This window comes from Anser cygnoides, chromosome 17 (genome assembly GCF_040182565.1).
Source record: "Anser cygnoides isolate HZ-2024a breed goose chromosome 17, Taihu_goose_T2T_genome, whole genome shotgun sequence".
Classification (NCBI taxonomy): domain Eukaryota; kingdom Metazoa; phylum Chordata; class Aves; order Anseriformes; family Anatidae; genus Anser; species Anser cygnoides.
The window spans coordinates 4,361,574-4,386,768 of NC_089889.1; the positions used below are offsets into that span (position 1 = coordinate 4,361,574).

The window sequence follows — 25,195 nt, forward strand, 5'->3', positions numbered from 1 at the left end:
CAGACAATGCCTCTTTGTTTTGTAAACAGGGAAGCCAGTTTGGGGTGAAAGTGGAGAGCTGGTTTGTATCAAACCTATTCCCTGTCAACCTACACACTTCTGGAATGATGAGAATGGAAGTAAATACAGGAAGGCTTATTTTTCAAAATTCCCAGGTATGTATCGAAGGGTGTTGGACACTGATCAAGCTGACCAAGAGTATAGATTGTATTGCTGCTACTAGGAAGGTACAGGTTTATTCCTGCCCAGTGATGGGCAGATGCAGCTCTAAATCTAGATTTCCAGAGTGAGAAATCCAAGGCATATCTGATAATTCTCACTCTGTTTTCTAGTGTTTTGTTATGAATATGGATCCAAATCACTTGAGAAGAATCTCTGGAAAGCTCCAATCCCATTTTGTTCCTGGTCTCATTATGCAGATATATGGCTATAACAGCTTGATAATCTGCAGTGCAGACATAGACTGCTTGGCATGAGTGTGAAGTGAAAGTGCTGAAGAGGTCAGGGAGCAATCTGCCATTAATGAGTGCTACAGCACCTCTGCCAGGCTGCTTCTACCTAGCAGGAGTGAATCCTAAGGGATAAGTGCTGGGCTGCTACCTCATTAGCATGAGGCTTAAGTATGTGCTGCCTCTGACATGCATATTCTGCATTCATACAGTCTTCCACTTCTGGTAAGAGTAAAGGAAAGGAAAGCTTCTAGCCCACAGCATCTTCCTAATCATTGTGAGCTGTGCTCACCGAGTTTTTGCTTATGTGGCGCAGGGATGCTGAACTCCCTGCTGCCTACGGGTAGGGGCTTATAGGAGCAAGACCTCAAGCTGCTTCTTTCTGGAGATAGCTTTTCTATAAATAGCAGTAATACAGAGTAGACTTGCAAGAAAAGTCGGGATGTGCAGCAGGAGATAATCATACAGGAAAATTGAGGGAGTGTTGAAGCTTGCTTGTGAGCATTATTCTAAGTGGAAAAAATCAGAGTTGTTGGACTGAAATAACTGGTTCAGAGGTTCTGTCTGAAAATCCTTTTCTAGTTTTCCTTGTTAATGGGATTAAGGTTGTAACAGGTACAATAGAAAATGGTGTTATGTGCACATGCATGTGTGTTATCAAGGTTTTGTTTTTCTGTAAAAAAAAAAAAAAATGTTTTGCGTTTGCCTCTGTGGTCTCAGTCTTAAAAATATTACAAAAGTTATTCCAGATCTGAAGAGCCAAATCTGATTTTACATAATCAAGAGCATTAAGCACAGAGAAGCTCCTTAGCGAACTGCTGAGACCTATTGTGCAAACCCAGAGAGCTGCTTGCGCAGAATTGTGCGTTGTGAAAGAAGTGGGTCAAGAAAGACTGGTGGGAGTATCATTACCTTTGTGAAAGATTTTGTTTCCTCAAAATGTGGTGTTCAGAGCAGAATTTCATCAGTTTTCTCAAGGATGCTAGATAGCCTGCAAACAAGCAATCATAAAATAACCTAGGGTTTGATCATAACGTGTGAGCTACCCTTGTGTGAGCGAGCTTGTTGTAATAAATGCAATGTGGATTGTTTGCACAGTTAAGTACTGCTACATTTGCCGTGGGTAGCTCTCAAAATATGTATGATGTGTTAGGATTCTTGCTGTAAAACAGATAGAAAAATGGATGGTACGCCTGTTGTTACACAAAAGTCTTTTGTGAGTGGAAGGATGAGAAACCAGCTGCTTAACCTTTGTCATTCTCAAATAGGTGTTTGGGCCCATGGGGATTACTGCAAAATTAATCCCAAGACAGGAGGAATTGTGATGCTTGGTCGCAGGTACAGTATTTTGGTGAAAGTGTTCTGAATAAACAAGCTTTAAGAATTGGGAACTTTACCTTGGAGCATAGTGTACATGATTGTCCATCATGCCTGTTTAGAATTTGGATTGTTAAATTCCATGTTACAGATTCGAATCCTTGAATTAATCAAAGCAGCTGGATTAGAGGGAAGGGAAACCATTTCTAAGTGCTGCCACATTGTGTATAAGCAAATGAAGATGATGTTCGACTTGGTTTAGTTTTCCATGATTTATAGCGATGGATCAGCTTTTGGTGGTTTTGAGAGCGCAGCACATTCAAGGTAGAGAATCAGGAAAACTGTTTTCCTGTTCTTGGCTTTGCTATTGACTTGCTTTATAGCACAGCTTTATTACAAAAAATCAGGTATGAAGTTGTGCTTGTCTTAGAGATCATAGAAAAATTCAGGGTCACAAATGTGGCTAAATTTTCTGTTTGCCTTTACAAGCTGCTGTTCAAAATAAAGTTGAATGACTATTGAAGTTTTTTGGCATTGCCACAAACAGACCTACACAACAGACAAAAGGTGTGAGGCTGCTATATATGAAATGCAAGTTCCAGCTATAAGATACTGGAAAGTAATGGCACACAATTGCAATAAAATGCAGACTAGAAAGATTTTTGATCTGTTTTCTTGGTGGTGGTAGATATGTGTATTTCTAAGCTAAAATGAGAAATAACTGGACCTCATTTGCGCTGCTGGAAAGAAGAGGGAGGAGGAAAGGTGAATGAATAATGCTGAGTTCTCTGAAATTTTGTTCTAATGAGCAAAAGGCCTTTTTCACAGAACTTAATTCTTTTAAAATTCTGTTTCTGATGTGGCTGTCTGCATATTCCCTCCATGAAATTCAGAGAAACTTGGTTAATTGCATCAATTTTTCTTTTGATCAAACTCTAATTACATTTTAATGCTTCTTTGTTTTGTGTGTTACTTTCAGTGATGGTACATTAAATCCGAATGGAGTAAGATTTGGAAGTTCTGAAATCTATAACATAGGTATGAAATTAACTTTCCACATCTTTCATGTATGACCTTGTTGATTTAAATCTGAAATATATGCATTATACAGGTGTTTGAAGAGATTAAGTAATAAGGCCTACTGTTTTTCAAATGGAAGATGGTACAGAGCATATTAGCATTAACCGTAAAAGTCTGTCTTGTAGGCCTGAAATTGGTTGCCTTCCTAAAATGTCTGTAGGACTGAAAATGACTTGTTGAGACGTTCTTTGTAAGATGTTGCTTTCATATAACAAGATCTTACAGATATAATTTCATGCAAGTTAATAAGAGTACCTAAACTCTGAGGCTATCCTTTCTTTTTTTTTCTGCCTAAGACAAGCTCTTGACATTGATTTATTTTATCATTCCTAATGATAAGTGGTTGAGCTTATGCTACCATAACTGACTGAGGAACGATTCCAGGAACCAGGACAGAAGGGTTGCAGTTGAAGCCAAATGTGCAAAAGGAGGGTGGGGAGGCTAAATTGCACTGCCATAGCCTTCTGAATGTAAACAGTGTTCTGCTGGAAGCAGCATCCTCCTAGCGTTGTGTGAGATTTGGAGGATCAGCCTCCCTCATCTGTGCAAGAGCTGTGTGGGTGTTGGCGGCAGCTGCCCCGGGTCATGTTCCATTTCAACATTTCTGAGCTTAAACTGGGGAGCAGTCTCTGGCTGGAACTGGCACAAAGGCTCAAGGTTTATCCCGGTATAAATGGCATCTGGATCTGCCTCCCCAGGTTTGATGGTTCTGTAGTATAAATAGCAGCTTTAGCAGGGACTGGTTTGAATTCTTAGGATTTAAATCCAGTCCCCGTGAGCTTCTCAAGCCGCACACTGATTCCTATTTCAAATGTATTTCAAATGTCTATCTTGTGAAAGGTGGTGTTACTGGGTGTGCACAGGTGCTAGTCTGGGCCTTGGGCACCTGTTGCCACTCCTTGTTCTTGTGTGTGACCAGGCACATTAGTCTTCTATCTAAGCAGCAATGGGGATTGTGAGAAAAGCCAAAGAAAACAGTTTAGCATAAAAGTCATCGTCAGTCCTAGAAGTTCTAGCAGACTACTGTTGTCCTGTGCGTAAATATATGTGGTCCTTAAGCCTGGTTTTGCACCTGAGCAGGAGTTAGAATTACAAAGTAGCTTAAGGGAGTGCTTGTAGGATAACCAATCCAGGAAGTCTGTTTTTCCTGTTTAGCTCTAGGGCAGGTGATGCATTTCTTTTGGTGCAATTAGAGAAAATGTGCATCCAGAACGTAACAAAAGCATGTGCTAAAAAGGACTCTTCTTTTTTTTTTTTCAGTTGAAGCCTTTGAGGAGGTTTCAGATAGCCTCTGCGTCCCTCAGTACAACAAAGATGGGGAGGAAAGGGTGATACTCTTCTTGAAGATGGCATTAAACCATGCGTTCAGCGAGGATCTGGTGAAAAGAATTCGAGATGCAATACGTGTGGCGCTTTCTGCCAGGCATGTTCCAAGCCTCATTCTAGAAACCAAAGGCATTCCGGTATGTCATGAAAAATGCTGCCTACTTTTTTTCTTTGTCACCTTGAATAGTAATTAAGGAGCAGTTGTCATTGCTCTTCAAACCCACATGCACAGAAATTTTAGCATCTCAAAAGTGTATTCGAGCTTTATAAATAGTTTGTCTATGTTGCCTAGCAACATCATTTCATCTCCTTTTCAGCTAAGCATGTTTTTGTTTTTTTAACAATACCTAAAAATGCCCATTCTCAGTTTATAAATATATGTGCTGCATTTTCTCAGTAATATATACTTAAAGTCTTTTAAAGGAAAATATTAAGAAGGTAATTTAACTTCAGCTTTTCAGGCTACCCATAAGCTTATTTGGTTTCTGTTTTCTTGTCTGAAATAACATTCTTATGAAAATGGAGAGCACTGAGCAAATTTATAAAATCATTTTGTAAACCATTTCGCTTTTACATCTGTTTAGCCATTTAAATGTATCTCTATCACTGTCTTACCAGTAGCAATAACTAAAATAAAGTCTTTCTGCTTACAAAAGGGAGAGGAAAAAATCTTATAGCTAAATGTACTGCATGCTCAGTCTTCTGAAGTTGTGAACTGCAGTACTCTACGCTACTCTTCCTTGCAGTGTGAACTCTTATTTGGGTTGCCTGGCTTTTTTCCTAGTTCTCTCTGATACTACAGCCTCCCCGACAGCTCTACGGACAGCTCATTGCAGGATCGGGGTACGGAGAGTACTTGTCTCAAGGCCATTTGCACACAGACTTGAGTGAGTCCAGAGAAAAGGCTGGAGGTTTCAGCCCAATCATCTGGTATTCTGATACTCATTTACTGCCAGTATAGGTTTCTATGTGGAAATGGTCTAGGGTTTAGGACTGCCAGCCTCCATATAACGCACAGTCATTTGGATGTGATCTCTTGAGTTACTTCTGTTTCAGGCCACTGCTGTCCAATAGTATTAGGCAGAAAATGTTGTCTTAGCATGAATGTAAAATCCCCTGCAACTGTTAAATCATGAAGGCTAGATTTTCCAGGCTGCAATTTAGCTTCTGCATGAAGTGTTGAACTTGTAAACTGCATAAATCACCAGAATGTACAGCATAAAGTTGATGGTAGTGAGCTGTTTATGATGGTCTGTCCCTCAGGAGAGCCTGCTTAGATCATTAATTAGTTCACACCTTGACTGAATTTAAAATTAAGTGAATGTTAATTACATTTCAGGTAAATATGCCAGTAGTAAAGTGATCAAAGCTGTCTCCCATCTTTCTTTGAAGTTTTTGCTTGGAACGGAAACCTCTTTCTACTTTCTGCTACTTACAGAAATGTATTTGAATCTCCACCTGAAATACAGCCTAATTCTGACGGAATACTGACACTGTATACTGGTAGAAGTAAATAACATAGCTCTGTTGATTTGCTAATCACTTCAGGAATGCAAAGCATGGTTTTTAATGGCATCTCAAGATGCTGAAGAACATTGCAAATTCTTTGTGCAAATCTTCCTAGTCCTGTCCTGACCAGATAAGCACTCTGATCATGATCTACAAGATGCTTGCCTGTTTGATTAAACAATTTAGCTTTGCTGAACAGTCTGTAATCTTTTTTAAAGGGGACAGTTCCCTTCCAGTCCACTTAACTTTCACAAGCGTTCAGAAACCAGAACACTTAGGTTGCTTATTGTCGAGGAGGAAGATCGATTGCTTAAGGTGATTCAAGAGGGTAGGATTACACATGACTTTGGTAGTTTTAATGAGAAAATGTTTGTTTTAGTATCAAGAGCAACACTGAAAGAATGTATTGAATTACGGATTGTTTAGCCCGCTCTGAAAGATCGATGATAAAAAAATGGTGATTCCTGGAGAGGAGGAGTTTCAACAGCTTTGGAGGCCTGGACCAACCTGGGTTTCTTGATCAGCAGGAGCAGATTCAGTAGTAGAGCAAGTTTAGTTTTCATTCCCAGAGGAGATAGACGAGGCTAGGGATGTGTTTGAAGGTCAACTTTTCAAAGTTTTTCCCAAAACTTTACAGTGGTACTAGCCCAAAGGAAGGTAGTATTAAAACCTTGGTGCAAATAAAAGCAGAGAAGGTCATCTAAAATTAAATTTTAAGTTCAGTGTTTCATTTAACCCTATAAGGAGAATGGCTGTACGTTTAAGGTAAGTCATGGGTTTTCTTCTCCCAAAGACCAGTCACTGGGTTTGGGCTTGGAGCTCACCCTTAGAAAATTAAAAATTGTTTGAAAACTAGATATGTCAAAACATAAACCAACAAATTTTTAGTGTTGATACCACAATTCTGATCTGGTTCCATTGGTTTAAATTGGAGCCTCATCAGGTTCTCACAGTATTACCAAATAGGAGTAATAAATTAAAATCACCTATCTTCAAATTCTTCAAATTTCACTTTTCAAGTGATGCAGAAAAGATTCTGATGCATCAAATACAACAGAAAAGGGAAAGCATTGTGCTGAATCATGATTGGGTTCTTGGGTAGCTGGTGAGGCTTTTTATTTTTTCATAAAGTTACTACCTGAAAAGTGTAATTTTGCAATGCTGGTTTTGTTTTTCAGTACACGATAAATGGAAAGAAAGTGGAAGTAGCTGTGAAGCAAATAATTGCAGGGAAAGAAGTTGAGCAGCGGGGAGCTTTCTCAAACCCAGAGACTTTGGACCTCTACCAAAATATTCCTGAGCTTCAGAATTTCTGAAGTTATGTGTTCTTTTTTTCATCTGTCTTTGTTCCGTGTTTGTTTTGTATATAACAATACTGTATGTAAAGAAAAAGCTCTATTTAATACCAATGGTTGTTTTAAAAGAATAAAATATTTCGTTAAGTGCATTATGAAAGGCTTGGGTAAAGTTTAGCTCCCTTGTATTGGTTAAATATGCCATATGTCTTGGAGTTTTTTTCCAGCCTGGAAGGAGGAACCTGCCTGTTTTGATTTTTATATATATGATGAATATGTCTTTTCTGGTTAGTTTTACATCAGTAGCCCATCAAATGGGAGCACTGGTAGCAGAAGTTACAGTTGATAATAGAATGTCCTTCATAAGATGTTCACTTTTTTTTTAAACTGGATTTTTAGCATCTTTATTTTTCAGTCCATGTGTTTCAGATCTACCTGCAAGGAATATACAGTGATTTTAACTACTTGACTATGAAACACAGAAGTATTCTATATGTAGTATGCATTTAAATGTTTTTATAAAACCAAATCATAATGCACTAAACCCGTTTGACTTGACTCAGAATAATTTCAGTCTTGAAATATCTCGTGGTACTCCTGAAGGTAATTGCTGCTTCATTTTGCGATGTAACCTTCTCGTTTTAAGCTTGTAGTTCATTGACTTCTGGGGATTCGGAAGGTGGGGGAGCAATCACCTCTGTATTTCTGGTGTAACTCCAGGTTATTTCCATGGAATTTACTGTAATTACTCTGGGTTTAATGTTATTGTAGCTGAAGACAAGATCCTGCTTTCTTGTTTTGAGGTTCTTTATTGGCTATAAAGCAACAATCCAGTGTTACGTTAGCTGAAGAATTCCAGTGTGTTCATTTATTAAAAGCTGATGGTTTTGTAACTTTTTTACTAAATGTCATATTGAAAGTGAAAGACTAAAACGTTTTCTAGCTCTGTATCCTTCCAGTTCATAAAGGGAAAAATACTGTAATGAACATTACTAAAACAGTACAATGGAAGCACTAAAGCATTGTTTTGTTTTTTTCATAAAGAAAATGTGATTGCAGTAGTTGTACCGAACCTCTGGCATTCAGTTTTCTCCTGCACTATTTGAATTTTGTGGGTTAAGTATTTAATGCATTAAAATAATGGATGTCCTTACAATTGTGTTGAATGCATTCAACAGTTATAGAGTTAATCAAAATAAATTGATTCTTTATAATATATATTATATTTGTTTACACTTCCACTCAGTTGTTGTCTCAATTTTCTCTTCCTTTAGACTGGTTCTCATGGAACCATTTTTAGCTTAATTTGTTGTTGATTTTAATGGTTTTAAGCCAAGCCCACCCCACTACAAAATTGTTGTTCTCTGAAAGTTTTATCCTAATTTTTTTACCCTATTTTTTCTAATACAGAGCCCAGGAGAAGTAAAACATCGATGCTAGCTGTGCACATGGTTGGCTCATTTAAAAGGTCACAAGTAAACAGGAGAGGAAGAAAGTGTGCTGAAACACTGCCCTGGGTCAGTACAGTAAGATGATGTAGGTTCCAATACATTAATGTTGCTAACGGGTACAGCTCTGTGGAAAGGTGCACACTCAGTTACTGCTTAGGGCAAAATCAAGGAGTTTGTGGTGTTCACATTTAGCTGCAACTAGTAAAAGTTAATTGTATGTTTCCTCCCCCTGTGATAGATCTCAGCTAGCTAGCTCCAGTAAGCTGACGGCTGTTGCAGAATATGTCAGGTATCGCTGCTAATTCAGTAAGAGTGCAACTGCCCCTCTCAGACGGTCTGTGGCACTCAAAAGAACGCAGTCACTGTGGACACCAGCTCCGCGTTCACTGCGGGGTGCAGAAATGCCTCATTAGCAAATGAGACTTTAAACGAGCTGGCTTCCATTTGACTTTTTGAACTGTACCAAGTTGGACAATATACCATGCTGGCATGATAAATGCGATAATAAAAATACCAAGCATCCATTAGAAAAGTATAAAAAATGAGCTATCCAGCTGCCAATAACCTATGATTAAAAGCACTTTTAAATTCCTTTCCCCTCTGGCATGCTATACATAAATTTTACATTAACTGTGACTTTGTATTCATTAAAACTTCATTATATTGTTCTTTAATTCATGCAAAATGTCTGGAGTTTACAAAACCCACAGATCCTTATTAATAAGTAATTTGGGGATATTTCATTAATTAAAGATAGTTTAGAAGCACAGATATGTTAAGAACATATACAATGCCTAGGGGTTGGGTTTTTTAATCCTATATCCTACTTAGAAACACTGTAGAAAGTTTTCTTAGCAGATAAGATCTCCAAATGTACAACAGTCCAGGAAAATCTTTGTACTATATTAACAAAAAAAAAGGCACATTTATAAATTGGTCTGTGTGCTGACAATGACTTCCTAGCCATAAACCCTAGACAAGCGCTGCAGACTGTGCTGAGCAGACAAATGAGCTCTGCCTCACCTGCTTTCAAGGATCATCTGAATTTCAGAAGTACTGGACACCAACAGCTCGTGGAAATCCAGGGAGAAGGAGGGGTGAGAGTGCTTACATTAAGCTGGGAAGTGATGTGCTCTTGGGAGGCTGTGGCAGAGCTGGCACCAGTGTCCAGGCTGCCTGAGCCCAGCTCCTCCCATCCCATAGCCTGCCCTCCAAACAACAACCTTACACTAACGATAAGCAAAGATAAACGCAAGCGACCTATTTCTTTGGATACTGCTACAGAGCTGTGATCACAGTTGTACTCTATCCAGCTGGGGATTGTTCAAAATATCACGAAAGTGGGGGGCTAAGCTAACCAGGTTGCAAAGGAAGAGCAGGGAACGTAGCTTTCCTTCTGCTTCCCACCCCCAGTTATAAACTGTATTCCTTCCAAAGCTTGGGCATAAGGGTAATAGGGGTCAAATGCGATTTCAAGACAATCCTTGCAAACTGGTGGCATCCAGACACCTGGCTGCAAAGATCTGGCATGGAAGTGCAGCACGCGATGTTGTGGGGTTAATAAGGAAAGCTGAGTGCCATAGCTCTGTGATGCTCCGAAGGCACAAGCTGGGTACCCCTTGCAGAAGGCTGCTGAGCTGATGGACTGTTGATTTTGCTCAGGTCTTCCTATCCAGAAAGATTTGATGCCTTTGGGCTGTCAGCGTGTAACTAGCTTTACTCTGTAACGTGTAGCCCCTTTCACTTTTGTTTCCTATTTATAACTCAGGGTTTGCAGTGTTTTTGGTTGAAAAGCTACATACGCAGATTTTAGTGGCATGTGTGGCACGCAAATAGAGCTCATTCTGGAGAGTGCTGTAAGCCTCTGACAAAAATACTCAACAGCAAGCAAGTTCAGAGCAGCGGTACTACTGGCTAGGTGCTTTTCTCACTCAGTCCCCTGCAAATTTGAGAACAACTTGCTAGAATTATGTGATGGAATCAGCCCATTTGCCCTTGAGTCACAGGGAGAGACAGTTTTATCACCTCCCTTTTAGAAATGTGCTTTTGTCAGCTCCTCTTAGAGCAGGTACTTTCCCCTCCCACTACCTTATGATTTCAATTAATTTCCCTGGTTAGCAGTGGTTCTCAAAGAACCGAAATAAGCTGGTACGCAACAGCCCAAGCAGGATATAGCTGATAAAATTGTTTATTGTTATGTGCAAGGAAATTGGTTGCATGAATTACTTATTCAGTGATTTTAAAAATACAGGTAATTGCCTGATGGAATGCAACTTCCCTAGGGCCATTATTGTCTTTCAGTTTAATGCATGCATATTTAAAAGGATATCATTTACAAGGCAGAGCAGCCAGTCACACGGGTAAATGGGTGTTAAAATAATATTTAAAATGCATTAGTAAAGAGTAACAGTTTGTTCTTGAGATAAAACCTTAGCGTTTTATCAGTAAAACTTGTTTCTGTAGGGAATGCTCTGGCAGGGAGAAGGCGTCCAGGTGACCGTGTCCCAGTGAGCCTTTGCAGAAGGTATTTTTGGAGTGCTCATCCCCACAACACATCCCTGGCTGCAAGTGCTGGCTCTGCCCTAGTCTTCATGTAGGTAAGTTGCCAAACGTCAAGATAGCACTGTTAAGTGTCTCCCTGGATAGTGTGTGAATCCTGGGTGCTAAACAGGCTGCTGAGGGAGGAGAAGGCACGGGTACGGTGAGCTCTGTGAACGTGGGACACCTTTGGGCAAGGCTGGTGGCAGAGTGCGATGCAGGAGAGGGAAAGGTGCTTGTCAGCTGGCGTCTGAAACTGCCCGGTTTGCGTGTGCTTGGGGCAGAGCATGGACTGGACATTAATTTGGAGGAAGCATTTAGAATTCATTTTTGTTTCTGCACTTTTTTCTAGCGGGTCATGTTGAGCATTTAACCTCTGTGCACCTTTGAGACTGATCAGAGACACTTGAGTGCATCCGAAGGCATTGGTCTTTCTACAGGTGATCTTTGTCAGCAGCTCTGCATTGAGCAATTTCCCCATTTAAACCTTTTAGCTCGTTACTGATTTCCTGAGGTGTGTGTCTGTCTGAATCTCGTGTCCTGCAGAGCTGAGATCATAAATCCAAATTCTTGGTTCATCTTTCTCCCTTCATGAGGAGGATATTTTTAGCTCTTCAATAAGCAGGTCTTAGACATCAAGAAGATGCAACTTAATTTTCTCCTGCATCTTTTGCAGAAAGAGGAGACTAAATATCATACATTGTATTCTACCAGAAATAAAATTAGGGGACGAGTTGCTGTGAAGCACGGCCATAGTCCAGTATGGCAGCTTGGAGCTGATGAGCGCACACATTTGCCTTGCTGGGAATTAGGGGCCTTTTTAGATTCAAATAATGAGATAATCAACATCGGTTTGAGCATCTTGCTCTACATGATCTGTGTGCAAAGTAGGAGCGAATCTGGTAAGCAGAGGAGGGGGAAACAGTCTCTGAAATGCTATTAGTGAGTCAAAGAGCGTCTCAGAACAATTTCAGTTGCAGAACAATAAGACATCCCAAAGTATTAATGTATCAGGCTGCAGCTGTCCACACAATTTCTCCTCATTGCTTCTGATGGCCAGGGAAATTCTTCCGAACAACTGATTGGAGATGAATTCAAGGGATAAAACAGTGTTGGTGGGGGTGGGGAAATACTCGGCATGCCATTGTTTAACCAGGTTATGTAGCACATTAGCAAGGGCTTAATTGGACCTTGTACTTCTTAATTAGAAGACCTTGAAGAATTCTCATCTTACTACTTTTGACAAGTGGTTTTGCAAAGTTCAAGAGGCTTATCAGCATTCAGCCTGAGATTCCAGCCAAAATGACAAGGCTCCTTAGAAAAAACATCTCCAGGATTGTTAATTAATTAGTTTACAATAGCATATTGAAGAATACATGTAGAAGTTCACATCGCTAACAAGGATTCTGCTCAAAGAAATTCCCTGTTTCAGTGTTGTCCCCTTTTTTGTGTTGTAGTGAATTAAGGGAAGAATTAATTGTAGGGTAACAATCCCACTGGTGGGTATATTCCTCAGTGTATTCTGATTTTAGTTTTACGAAGAGAGTCTACCATGTCTAGGCTATTGATCTACAGCCCGAGTTTTCTCAAGAAGACTTTCTTGTTGTATGTTTGGTTGCCATTCGAAGCAGGGTTTGACTGTATTACATTGTTCTCCTAGACCCTGGATGTGGTGTTATGGGAAAGAACGGCTTGAACACCGTCCTTTCAAGGATGGCTCTGTTTCATGAGAACGAGCTATAAGCTGAGCAGGAAGAACTGCACAAAAGGAGAGCTGAACTCGGCACTGCTGTGAAGGTTTGAGTAGACAGATGAGGATGTGTGTGTCTGGGGCAGGAGCAAGTAAGGCTGAAGCAGGAGGAGGTCACAGCATTGTTCTTCACCCTGCAGTCATTGGATGCTGTGATGTTCAAGAGCCTATAGCTGAATGCCCATTCTGAGGAGATTCTTGTTTGGTTTGGCTTTGGTACTTCAAAAAATACATTTTGGAAGCTATACACAAAACCTAGTCTCATTTAATAGATAAATTTACCTGAATTTCAGTGGGGCAGAGAGCTCTAGGGTCCTATCAAATAGCGTAATTTCTGTCAAGACCCTTCATTTGTATTCCTCTCACTAAAAAGCAGAGTTTTATCTCAGGCTCTTGTAGAGGAGCCAGAGAAGTCATGCTCTTTTCACAAAGCTGTTACACCTCTCGTGAACCCTGCCTGGGCCTGCAAACCATCTTTTTGACCAGGAAAATGTGATTTTTAGGGGCTCACTGACATGCAGAGTTGGATTTCCTTCCTTTGCTGTCAATTTTAAACTGGTCAGACTTTTCTGGTGCAGTTGGTTGTGGAGAAGTGGGGCCAGGCCTCACACAGGTGCTCCAGCAGCACAGCTAGGCCCGGAGAGCTCAGCCGTAATTAACGTCTGTGGCAGAGCACTTCTCCTTTAAACCAGATGCATTTCTCTTCAGCTGCTATTAGGTACAAAGAGGTGAAAGCTAAATTGAAATAAATTACCTAAGGAAAACTAAGTGAGCGTTTGTGCTAGTTTAAGTAACTTGGTTTAAAGGTGAGCTGAGTTGAAACAGGTGTGACTTCTGCGCCTTGACGGGGCCTAAGGAGGTGGCCTTGAGTATGCAACTGTGATATGCAACTGAGAATTTTAATTTGCCTCGTTCTCATGTATAATAAAATATGCTAGATACATGACACTTCATGAATTAATGCAAGAGTATAAAGCACGGAGGGAGATTCTTGTACAGGATTTGTTCTTATAATGCAAATGCCGAGCAAGGCTTTAAATGGACCTGGCTATCTGGAATGGTGGGGCCTATTTCACGCTTTGCTTTTGGGTTTACTCCTGTTTCCTGAACTGTGGTGGTAGGAGAGGGGGTGGAACTTAGGGAGGGACAAGCCCAGACCCGCACAGGCCCACACAGACCCATGAGTGCGGCTGTGCAGGAGCTTTTAGCACATCGGGGCCCTCGTGTCTGTCAGCGGGCTGGGAGGGACGGCCATGTCAGGCCGCTGTCCTCTGTCCCCAGTAAATGTGTGGGTGAAGGTGTTACTGAACTCCGTGGTGAGAACTGGATTATCAGGTCTGTTGGGGCAGGGGGAGAAAAAGGCCTGGTTGCTTTTGTCTGGGCGCTTTGCCTAACAAGGAAGGCACACAGAGAGATTTGTTCTAATTCCACACAGTGGGCAAAAAACAGGCATTGCGTGGGTCACTGTGGTGAGGACAATCCCTGTATGTAACCCCCAGGGGGATCAAAGGTGGCGGATCCCTTCCTGCTCAGCCCTGCTGCTGCACACTACACCCCATGCTGCAAGGCCAGGGCTGGGCTGGGCTGGTGGCCCCCGACTGCTGGGACCAAGGCAAAGCATCGCTGTCCTGCCCCGACCAGCACGCTGTCCTCTGGGTGCCACAGAGCAACCTCTGCCCTGGCTCTAAAGGGGGCTGGTGACACGAGTGTCCTCCCTCTTATCATCTCGCATTGCATGGTGTGCTCACAGACACACGGTGAGGCAGCCGGTGCCTCAGAGCAACGCGGGGCTTCCAGGTGCTGGCATAAGGAAAGCAACGGCAGCGGTCACGGGCAGCAATCCCCCTGTCTGTGCAGCCAGGGCAAAGACCCAGTGCAAAGCCCGACGGCCAGGCGATGAAACGCAGAGAGCAGCAAGCACAGCCACAAAGCCCCCCAGGTCCAGGATGTTACAGCTCCCTAGTGAAAATGGTAACGAGACCAAGAAGATGACGGCTGGATCTGATGGCATAAAGATACTGAGACACTGCTGCAAGAATGGAGATTTTCTCCTAATGCAGCTGGAATTAAAGTTGGGCAGTGGGGAACTGAGGATTCCATAGCTCATAGAAAGAAAACTTTTCCTGAATTAGTTTGTTGCCTTGACCTTTGGAAAAGCAAAGCAGCTCTGTAAATGGGAGGAAGACAGCATTCCCTGGGGCTCTGGGCTGGGATTACAGTTGTTACAGGCACTGAGCGTGACCAATGCAGCAGCATTTCATCTCTCTGGTGACAAGTCTCTCGTCTCCCGCCCCTTGGTCTGCCTCCACGATGTGGTTTGTCTCCTGCCCTGTGTGTACAGCACATAGCACCGCAGGCTTGTACTGAAAACCAGCTCCTGCCCTCAGAGCGTGAGCAGTCCTGGAAATGCCCAAACATCGACGAGAAAAGGTGGAATGTATTTCCTCCCAAGTTGAAGAGTTTCTGCCTTTATTCTCTGATTCAGAGGCTTGGTTCCTGCTGAGTTATATATGAAATAATTATGTTCATGTACAAACTGGAAGAAAAGAACTTTTTAAACTGCGTGGAGTCTGATGTGACAATTCGATTAGGTTTCGGTGGGTGCCTGCTTGACCCTGTAAATTGAAACTCGGAAAGGTCGCTCTCTGTGTCTTACCATGGTATTTAATTTTCTTTGCTTCAGCGGTAGGGGGTGAGAGGCAGCTGGAATGGCTTTATTCAAATCTATATATGAAATGAGTGTGAGGAAAATAACTCTATTTTTAAAAAATAGCTTTAATCACATAGAGAGCGTTGCTCTTTCTGTTATTCCTGATTTCTGTCTCCCTGGCTCCTGAACTGGAAATGCAGTTCTGTATTGAAATGATACATCAGCTTGTCAGGATTTCATGAACTCCTCCATCCGTACCACACGCCTGTTTTGCACTTCTAGCATTATAAACCTGTCTCAGCAGAGATTTGATTTGTATCGCAAAGGCCGAGTTGAGAAGAGCTATGTCCAAGTCTGAGCTGCTTTGCTAATAGGCTAATGTCTGAATTTAGGATCACTATAAATGCCACGTACACACATTAAGGGCATTAATGTAATTAATAATATGCTGCGTTGGCATAATTTGGGAGCAGATGACACACCGAGAATTTCCAATCCTAGGAAGAAACATTTCAGCAGGAGAGGCATCAGTCGCTGAAAACTCCCGTTCCCCCATACCTCCTGAACATTCATTATGCCTTAAATATTCTCACACTGAGTTTTTCCAATGGTCTAATTATAAACTTCATTATAATTGTTCATTAGTTTTATTTTGTTCAATTAGCTTAACAAGTTGCCAAATGAAATACAAGACTGGCAATTAGCTTGATCTAATTGTAATGAGCCACTCAAATGGGGTCACCAAATATGTGCATTTATGGCACTTTTTCTTTTTTTCAATCTGTGAACAATACTATAAATATTCAGAGCGTCTCCTGATCTAAGTAGTGGAAATTTCCCTGCTCATTTGTTAAAGTAGAAACAAAAATCAATTGCTTTGTGCTTGGGAGCCTGGATCGGCACAGCCTGAGCACCAGGGCTGCCCTGGCTGAGCGTGGCAGCGCCTGCGGCTGGGCCGGGCCAGCAGACCCTGTCCAAGCCCTCATCCTGCAAAATTAAGTATGCTGCTAGAGTAGCCAGGAGGGAGGCTGCTTCTGGCCTCATGTCTCTGTCTCCTCTGAAATCCAAAAAAAGCTTTGTTTTAAGACACCCTGCAAAAATACGTGGGGCTGGGGATGTGCTGCTAGGCTGCGGTGGGCAGCTGGGTCTGGGTTAAACTCATGTCACCTGCGGCAGTGCCCGTCTGGCCCCACTGCAGCTGCCTCAACATCAGGTGTTTGGGCTCCTCAGCTGGGGGGAAGGGGTCTGGAGGTGTCCAGCCCTTCACAGTGTGTTTTTTGTTCTGAGATTTTAGGGTAACCCAAAGCTTTGTTTGCCTCCCTTGCCTTTTGCCACACAGCTCCCAGACCCGCTCCTGTTATGTAGCTGCTTAGCGGAAGCTCTTGTCTCGTAAGGGCTGGTGGATTTGCTGTGATCGCTCACAGAAGCTCACAGAGGCAGGAAGAATTATTTGGCGTGAACAATTCCACCCGCACGCCGCGCGCATCTCAACTAAACCACAGTGACGAGCAACTCAGCCGCGGCTCCCGAGCAAACCGAAGCCGTGGCATTAACAGGACTCAGCCCCACACCTCGATTTCTCTGGGATTTCGTCCTGTGTTTGACCGATGAAAACACGATAAAATTTTAAACCAGCCTGAAGACTACAACTACCTGTAAGTAACTCACAAAACCCGGCCGTGCTGCAGGTGTGGAGCCATGCTCCAGAGCTGGTGGGGAGCTGGGGACGTGCTCAAAACCATCAGCCCTTCCCTGCAAGACCTGTCACTGCCCCCCAGATGGTTTACAGGTGGTGTGTAAATGCAAACTCGTAACATTTGTGCCCAGGGCCTTGCTGCACATAGGAAGGGAGAGGTGAATGCTTCGCTCTGCCTGGAGGACACCGCAGCCGGTGCGCTGGCTTTTGGCTCCGCAGCCCCTACGACGTGGCACCGTGGCTCGGTGCCGTCTCTAATTAGCGGTGTTTGCCAGACAGGGTGCGGATGGTGTCAGCGATCTGCTCTGCTCGCTGAGCGGGGGGAGCTGGAAGATGCCGATAGCGCAGAGCGGGAGCAACTTCACACCTCTGCCTTTCACGCCGCAGGCAGCTGCTGCAGCCCTTCAGCTACTACCAAAGGCAACGCGCGCGTTCATTAAGCTGCACGTTAACGCCTACATCTGGGGCTCCTGCAGAAACGTGCTTTTATTAAGCCTGAGGGTGCTTTTCAATCCTCCTCCGTGCCCCGAAATGTGTAGGGGCACCTCCGCAGCACCTTCACTGCGCAGTGCGACATCCCCTGCCTGTGCGGTGCTGGTGCCACCGGGCTCGAGGGGACGGGTGCTGGGACTGGGACGTGTCTGGGTTCGTCCCCTTGGGCCCCCCCAGTCCCTGCCGGGCTTTGTCCCTCCATCGGGCATTGGGATGCCCCATGCACTGGGGCAAGTCGCATTCAGAGCATCCCTGCTCCTAATGCACTTTGCTCGCTTTATATTAGCTTCATTCCTGCTGGGCTTAAATCAGGCAGGGACAGATGTAAACAGGCCTGTAATAAGCTGCTAAGATTGCAAAAGGGCCGTGTGACACATGGGTTTGCATTCGATTCAAGTAGTTACAGCTGTAATATCCATTAATTTCTGTAGTGCTCCTGGGGGCAAAAGACTCTCCTTTTCATTAGAGAGGCAGACCTGAATTTCTAAAGATCCAGGTGCTAGATGCAGCCTGCCTGGCACTTGTGCTGAGAAAAAAAATCCTTTTTTTTTATACAGATGATGGCCTGGGGTAGGGACACAGTGCCAGCAGCGGGGCCACCTCCCTGCCTTTTACTTAGGGCTCTGTGTTGCTCCTGCTCGCAGCCCCCCTGAGCCACGCTGCAAGGTGAGGGGTGGGCTGGCTGCTTATGGTAAAAATATTCTCGGTGCAGACTCCTCGGTGTAAATGTGGACACAAACAAATGCCAGCTGCAGGCAGGCAGCTGGCGAGGCTGCGGTGCCCCGGGCAGCCTTTGAACTGGCCCCCTGATGACTTTGGGTGGCTCTGTAGCACTGCTGAGGATGGGTGAATGGAAGAGAATAAATTTGGGTGGGTCTGTGTGTGTTTTCTATCTATTTCTGGTGCGTGAAGGCTCCAATTTTTAACAGTTTTGCTGTGATGACTACCAAGAACTTTCCTGGCGGTGACCTCTGGCAAACACTCGGTGTTGGGGACTGGCTCTGTTTTCCATGTAACCCCCAGCCCCAGCTGCTCGGGGCTGCCCTGGGGTGGCTCCTCCAGCTGCGGCCATGTCCTGCCCCATCCCCTCGCTTTTACGCGTTGCTGCTTTGCTTCGCGCATGGCAACTGCAGGAGCGGTGCAAAGGCCGCTCTGCAAATCCAGCCGCTGTTGAAGCCCGTCCAGCCGCAGCTGCCTCCTCTTCTTCCACCTCCGAGCATCTCCCCGTGGCCTCCAGCAGGCAAGGGAGAAGCTGGTCCAGATGGCGCTGAGGATTGCGGGTGACAGCGTGGCGCGCTCGTGTTGCAAAGTTAATTCTTAGTAATGATGAAGCCGTGTAAAAAGAACAGCTGGATGGGATTGAGGTGCTCGTTAAAGCCCCCCACCTGCTCTGGCTGCTGTGAAGCCAGCCCAAGTGAGCGGCCCTGCTCCGAGAGGAGGCAAGTGTCTGCAGTTCTTTGCAGCAGGAAGAAAACCCGGGATTCCCCAGCAATTTCAGTGGCGAAGGACAGACAGACAGGGAAGCAGGGAAAACTCAGTGCCCAGCTGTGTGCCCAGATATTTGAAACCCGGCCATGCTCCCAAGAGGTACATAAAAGCCATCAGATGAACGTGCTTCAGACCCTGGTTTCACCAGAATTAAGGGGCTGGGTGTTTTGATTGATTCAGGGACACCAGAAAATGATGCATCTATGACACAGGACAAGATCATTTCTCTTTATTTTGGCAAAGCTAAGAGATAAAAATCAGGCTCCTCATAATCATGCAAATAACAGCATCTCTATGGCACGCAACTGATTCCTCTGTACACAATTATTTCCTTAAAAATGGGTTTTATGACCAGCAATTAGGAAAAATAAAGAAAGAATAATCAAAGGATGCTTTACGATATGAATTTCTAAGAGGCCTAGGGCTCCTGTTGTTTTCCTAAAGATATTAAGCCAGCTTTCACGGAAGAGATCATGTGCTCAGGAGAGTGCGCACCGCCTGAAGAAGCACACTGCAAGCCGATGTCAGCACGCACTGCACAGCCGCCCGTGTGCCCTGACAGCAGCGAGCCCCATCCGACCGGTGTGCTGCGAGAAATGGCAACCGGATCGGTCCTTTCCCAAAACTGCCCCTTCTGCCCCAAATCCAAGAGCCAGGGCTGCTCTTCTGGGGAAGCTGTGTTGGCGCCCTGCAAAACGCCTTCCTGACGGGAGAAGCAGCGGGTGTCACCTGAGGTTAACTCGTTTTGCTTCATTTCTCCTCCTTCCCACCCCGGCGGTGGCACCGGCTCTCGGAAACTCCAGCTCCTGTGTTTGCAGCACCTGAATGGGAATTTGGTCCTTTTGATGGGCGAGCATGGGAAGGGAGGGCTGCAGGCTGCTTCTCTGCTTTGTGCCGTGCCGGGTCCCCGTCTAGCAGCAGCAGGTGAGCAAAACCCTGGCTTTTAGGGGCTTACTCTCATCTTGCCCCTCGCTGTCTCTCCCTGCACTCAGGGCCCCCACCTGCTCACAGTGCCAGCCACCTTATTTCTGCCCGGCACTACGCCCCGCCACACACAGTTTTTTTCAATTACACAGAGAGAAATCAGTCAATCTCCTGCTCAGCCCTGTCTCAAGCTGATTTAATTAAACACAGGTAGAAGAGGGAACAGAAATTAGGGCAATTCATCACCTTGTAGCCCCCGCAGGTGCTCCGCTGCAGGGAGCTGTGGTCCCCACTGCCCCGTGCTGGCCATGCAGCATCGCAAGGCTGCGGTGCAGGTGGTCGAGAGCCCGGGGTTTCTTAAAAGCAGCCCTAAATAATGGGGTTGCAATGCTTTCTTGGCTTGCCTGGTCTAGATAGAGCATAAAAATCTGCAGAGCAGGTGCAGGGAGTGGTGGTTTCACTGCAGGTCATGATGCCCATACTCCTCATGCAGCTGATGGGACCTGCCCTTGGTGCCTTTTCCAGGTGCACTGGCAGATTTTCACGTTTTAGAGGCACTGACACCTTGGGGAATGCAGCCCCAGCAATTTCAAGGTGTGCTGTGGGTCCTGGCTTCTCCAGCTGGGATGACAGTATTTTGCTCTCTTTACCTCCTCCCTTGTACTCAAACAGCTAAAGTTGATTTACAAACGCGGCTCAACATCCAAAGCCAAAACATTTCCCTTCGAAAGTGCCAAAAATACTCAGACGTTACCATTTTTTCCCTCAGCCAAAACTGTTTGCGGAGTTTGACCTGGATTCACGAGTTGCTTTAGTCATCCCCCAAACAGCAGCTTTAGGACAAATTTAATGTGTCACTCTTGTTGTTTTGACTCACCGAACTGTTTTCGGGTCTGGCAGGCTTGTGCTGTAAATGCAGATCTGATGAGCTCGGCTGCAGGGGAGCACGGCGATGCGGAGCTCTGGGGAGCTTTGAAAGGCAGCGCCGCACCCGCAGGGCTCCCAAATGTCATTTAGGGCTCCGTCATGGGGTGACGGTGGAGGAAGAGCTGGGACAAGCACCCGATGCCCACCTACCCCATGCTGCTCTTCCAGCCCTGGTGGTGATTTTGCTCCCCTTGCTGCGGCACAGTTCAGACCTGCAAGGTTCAGGCCTGGATCCTTGCCTCTCCGTATCTCCTGGCTGGGTTTTTGCCTCCTCGTACGCCAAGACATCTTTAAAATTCTCGTCCTCACTGCTTACCTAGGGGTGCTCCTGAAACCTTCCCTCTTCTGACATCTGAGTGATGTGACAAGCAACAGCTTCCCGTAATGCTGCAAAGTCTCTCAAGTCTTTCGTAGCACAGGTTGCCTCTTTGGGCAAAATCCGGCCCAAAGAAAGGGCATCAACATCCCACCAGCGTAACTTCACAGAAAACCTCCCTTGGGAAAAGCGTTATTTGGAGACCCGCGTGTGCAAGCCCCAGATTATGGCCCCGGCAGGCTCTGGGCTGCTGTTGGGCATTGTAAGCAGGATCCACTCCTTGTCAGCACTTTCCCGGTTCACAAAATTTCTCACTTTGGATTTTGTTTCAAATGCAGGCTATAAAATCATATTTAAGACGTGCTCAGCAATGCAGCTAGGCCTGGGTGCTGGTGGCCCCCACGGGCCTGGCACCCCTGATCCCAGGCATGCAAGGGAGCAGTGGGGAAACCTCGTGGCTGGCTCTGGGACATCCCTTGCACACCCTTTGCACACCCCTTGCACACTTCCTTCACGGTGACACAAGCCTGCAAGGGCACCCCCACAGTGCCCAGCAGTGCCGAGAGGAGACAGCAAGACAATCCTCATTATTACAGCTAATTTTTCTGTCGTTAGATTGGTTTTACGCTATTTGAGGAAATCAAATCTTTGCGTTCGCTCTAGCCCCGTCCCCCCTAACCCATGGGGGCCCAGTTCCTCCAGACGTAGCTGGGGCTCCCCAGGGGTGCAGGGTGCAGCGTTTTGCTTCCCTGCACGGGAGGTGAGCGTTTGTTCACGTTGCCGTTCGTGTGGAGCGGTAAAATATTAGACTTAAATTTTTTATGACATTCATAGGAGTGGTTATGGAGACAAACAAGATTAGAGCAAGTACTACATAAAAGCTTGTTTATGCGGGGAGGGGAAAAATCAAACTCGGAGACGTGTTCGCAGAACTGGAAGAACCCAAGGGGATGTTTTTTTTTCAGTTATTCCCTCCTTTTTACCTAGCTGTTTCTGTTGCGATCACAGTAACAACTCCCAGCTCTTAAAGAGCTGGGTTTACTTTTCACCGCAACACTGGTTCCAGCAGTGGTTTATTTTTGGATTCAAGGGGAGAGGTCTAGGGAAGACGAGCGGTGTTTGGCTTTGTGCTTCAAGTGCCAGTCGGGGCAATCGGGGCTGGGGTGTGGGAGCGCAGTACACCTGTGTCCTGCTGCTGCAGCCCCGCACAGCCCCTTGCACACCCCTTTGCTCCTGCTGCACGCCCTTTAGGATGCCCTTTGCCAACTCGCAGCATGGCCGAGGTTGGAAGGGACCCCTGGCGATCACCCAGTCCAGCCCCCTGCCAAGCGGGATTACCCAGAGCGCGGCGTGCAGGATGGCACCCAGGCGGGTTTTGAGCATCTCCAGAGGAGACTGCACAACCTCTCTGGGCAACCTGTCCCAGCGCTCTGCCTCCCTCAAGTGCCCTCTCATATTCAGCTGGAACTTGCACCCCCCCTGCGCAAGCCCCTTTGCATGGCTCTTTGCAACCCCCTTTGCAAAGCCCTTTGCAACATGATTTGCACAGCTCTTTGCACAGCTCTTTGCAAAACCTTTTGCACGCCTCTTTGCAACATGCTTCGCACGGCCCTTTGCACGGCGCTTTGCAAAGCCCTTTACAACATACCCTTCAACTCCCTGTGCGAGACTTCTTTGCAATCCTGCACGCAAACCCCTTTGCACGGCTCTTTGCAACCCCCTTTGCACGGGCCTTTGCACGCCCCTTGCAGCGTGCTTTGCACGGCCCCTTGCACAGCTCTTGGCAAAACCTTTTGCCCGCCCCTTTGCAACACGCTTTGCACGGCCCTTTGCACGCCCCTATCACACAGCTGGGCCCCCCCCCCGAGCACCCCCGGCCCCCCCCCGCGCCCACCTGCGCGCCCCCCGCCGCCAGCCCGGCGGCTCCGCGCAGTGACGGCCGCGGCCGCGAGGGGGGAGCCGCGCTCTTCCCTTCCCTGCGCTCCGCTCCGCACCGCTCCGCACCTCGCCGCCGCCGCTCCGAGCCGGGAGGGGGGCGGCCGGGCTCCCCCCCCCCCCCCCGAGCCTGCTGCAGCGCCCCGGGGCCGGGCACCCCCCCCCCGGGGGGAGCGGGGAGAAACTTCTTGGGGGGGGGGCTCGGGGCGGCCTCACCGGAGCCCCCCCCTCCTAAAACCCACCCTTCCCTCCCCCAAAACCTCCCTCCCCCCCTCCCCAAAAAGCCACCCCCCCCTCCCCAAAAAGCCACCCCCCTCCAGGCTGAGCCGCGCAGCCCCGCGCCCGCCCCCCGGGCAGCGGGATCGGAGGGGGGGGGGGGGCGGCGGCGGCGGCTGCGATGCTGCGGGGGCGGCCGTGAGCGAGGGGTGTCCCCGCGTGGCCCCCCCCATCATCATCATCATCATCCCCGGACCCCCCCCCCCCCCCCCCCCCCCCCATCTCCAGCCCCGGCCCCTCCGCGGGGCTCCCGGCCGAGGGGAGCGGGCAGCAGCGGGGGGAGTGGTTCCGGGCTCCGCCGCGACACCCCCGGCCCCCCCCCGGCGCCAGCCGCCCCGCTCCGAAGAGCAGCAGCACCATGCCCACTGCTGGGCATGGAACAAAGAGGATGCTCCCCCCGGGCCCCGCGCTGCTCCTGGCGCCGCTGCTGCTCCTGTGCCGAGGTAACCCCGCGCGGCTCCCGAAAACTCCGCTTTTTTTTTTAATTTTATTTCCCCTCCCTTCCCCTTTTTCCCCCCCTCTTCCCCGAAAACTCTTTTTTTTTTTTTTTAATTTTATTCCCCCCCCACTTCCCCGGGGATGACATTTGTGCTTGGGGTACGGGAGCCTTCAACCCGCTCCGTGGCTGGCGGGGGCAGGATCAGGCCCTGGGGCTGGGATGGGGGGGGGACACATGGGGCTCGGCTGCGGCTCGCCCCTCGTGCCCCCCATCCCCCGGGGGGGTCCCGGAGGGGTCCCGGAGGGGTCCGGGGGCTGCGGTGCCCGGGGAAGCCGCCGCAGGGACCGCTGTGCCCGCAGCTGTTGGCGGTAATAAATAGCGGCTGTTAAAGCCCAATTAATTAAGATGCGCCGGGGCCGGAGTTGCTCAGCGAGCCGTTCGCCTCTGCTGCTGCTCGGGACGGCGCTCGCGTTTGGCCCTGGGCTGCCGGGGAAACTTGGTGGTGGGTTTAGGGATCCGCTAAAAAAAAGAGGTTTTTTGGGGGAGAAAAAAAAAAGAGCGAGGGGTGGGAGGGGTGCTGGCGGCGGCTGGGGGGTCCTGGGGAGGGCGCAGGGGGTGCGTGGCGGGGGGAAGGAGGAAGAATTTGGGGAAGGGTCCCTGCAGGGACGTGGTAGGAGCGGTTTGTGAGGGCAGAAGCATTGCTCTGGGGGGCATGGGGGCCAAAAGGGGTCCTCGCCCTGCTTGTCCCTCGAGGGGGGAGCACAACCAAGGGCACACGTGGAAATTGGGAGCAGAGCGCAGGGCACGAGGGCAGGGGCTTGTTGTGGCCAGCGCGATGCCCTGTGCTTGGTGAAGCCTCTGCTTTAAGTCGAGGAGGGAGTTAAGAGCAGAAAAGGAATGCTTTTTTATGTTTTTTCTTTTTTTTATTGCTTTGACACATTAATGATAATCTTTTCTCTGATATTCCCCTCTCCTCCTGTGTGGGTAGCTACCATGGTGAGATCGGGCTGTGGGTGTAATTCTTCCAGCGCTCCGAGTGCTTAAACATATGGAAACCCACTTTGGAACAGTTTGTGGCTGCAAACCTGCCGCCGTGCCCGTCCCTCTCCCCTGCTCTCCGAGTGCCTCCGTGCTCAGCGTGCGCGGCACAGGCTCGCAGCTCACGCTGCGCATTGCCAAGCCGTCGCTGGGCTTTGCCTCGCTGGGCTGTGGCATCCTGTGTCCCGCTGCTGCCCCTGTCCTGTCCCTCCCTGGGCACGGGCGGCAGCAGGAGAAGGGGTTTGGGGGGCCTGGGGCTGTGCTCCCACCTGCGGAGCACAGCCCTGCCAGACACTGGG

At 47.2% G+C, this 25,195-nt stretch overlaps 2 protein-coding genes across 5 annotated transcripts in view; both read left to right on the forward strand.

Moving 5' to 3' along the window:
- The window catches only part of AACS (acetoacetyl-CoA synthetase), a 41,350-nt gene extending 33,156 nt beyond the window's left edge, over positions 1-8,194 (forward strand). Inside the window, exons 14-18 of the mRNA XM_048073886.2 lie at positions 30-155; positions 1,718-1,787; positions 2,746-2,804; positions 4,107-4,309; positions 6,860-8,194. Of these exons, the coding sequence (XP_047929843.1) occupies positions 30-155; positions 1,718-1,787; positions 2,746-2,804; positions 4,107-4,309; positions 6,860-6,997 (596 nt within the window). The 3' untranslated portion in view covers positions 6,998-8,194. The remainder of the gene's footprint in view (positions 1-29; positions 156-1,717; positions 1,788-2,745; positions 2,805-4,106; positions 4,310-6,859) is intronic.
- A 149-nt stretch (positions 8,195-8,343) lies between these two features.
- The window catches only part of TMEM132B (transmembrane protein 132B), a 254,707-nt gene continuing 237,855 nt past the window's right edge, over positions 8,344-25,195 (forward strand). The window contains exons 1-3 of one of the 4 annotated variants that reach the window (XM_048073878.2): positions 8,344-8,493; positions 10,891-11,024; positions 16,705-17,020. Coding sequence is in view for 2 of the 4 variants with exons in the window: in XM_048073882.2 (XP_047929839.2) it covers positions 24,264-24,360 (97 nt within the window). In the remaining 2 variants the exon portion in view is untranslated. Of the gene's footprint in view, positions 8,494-10,890; positions 11,025-16,704; positions 17,021-23,650; positions 23,863-24,077; positions 24,361-25,195 lie in introns of those variants that run through there. The other 3 variants (XM_048073880.2, XM_066979197.1, XM_048073882.2) reach the window with 3 other exon arrangements.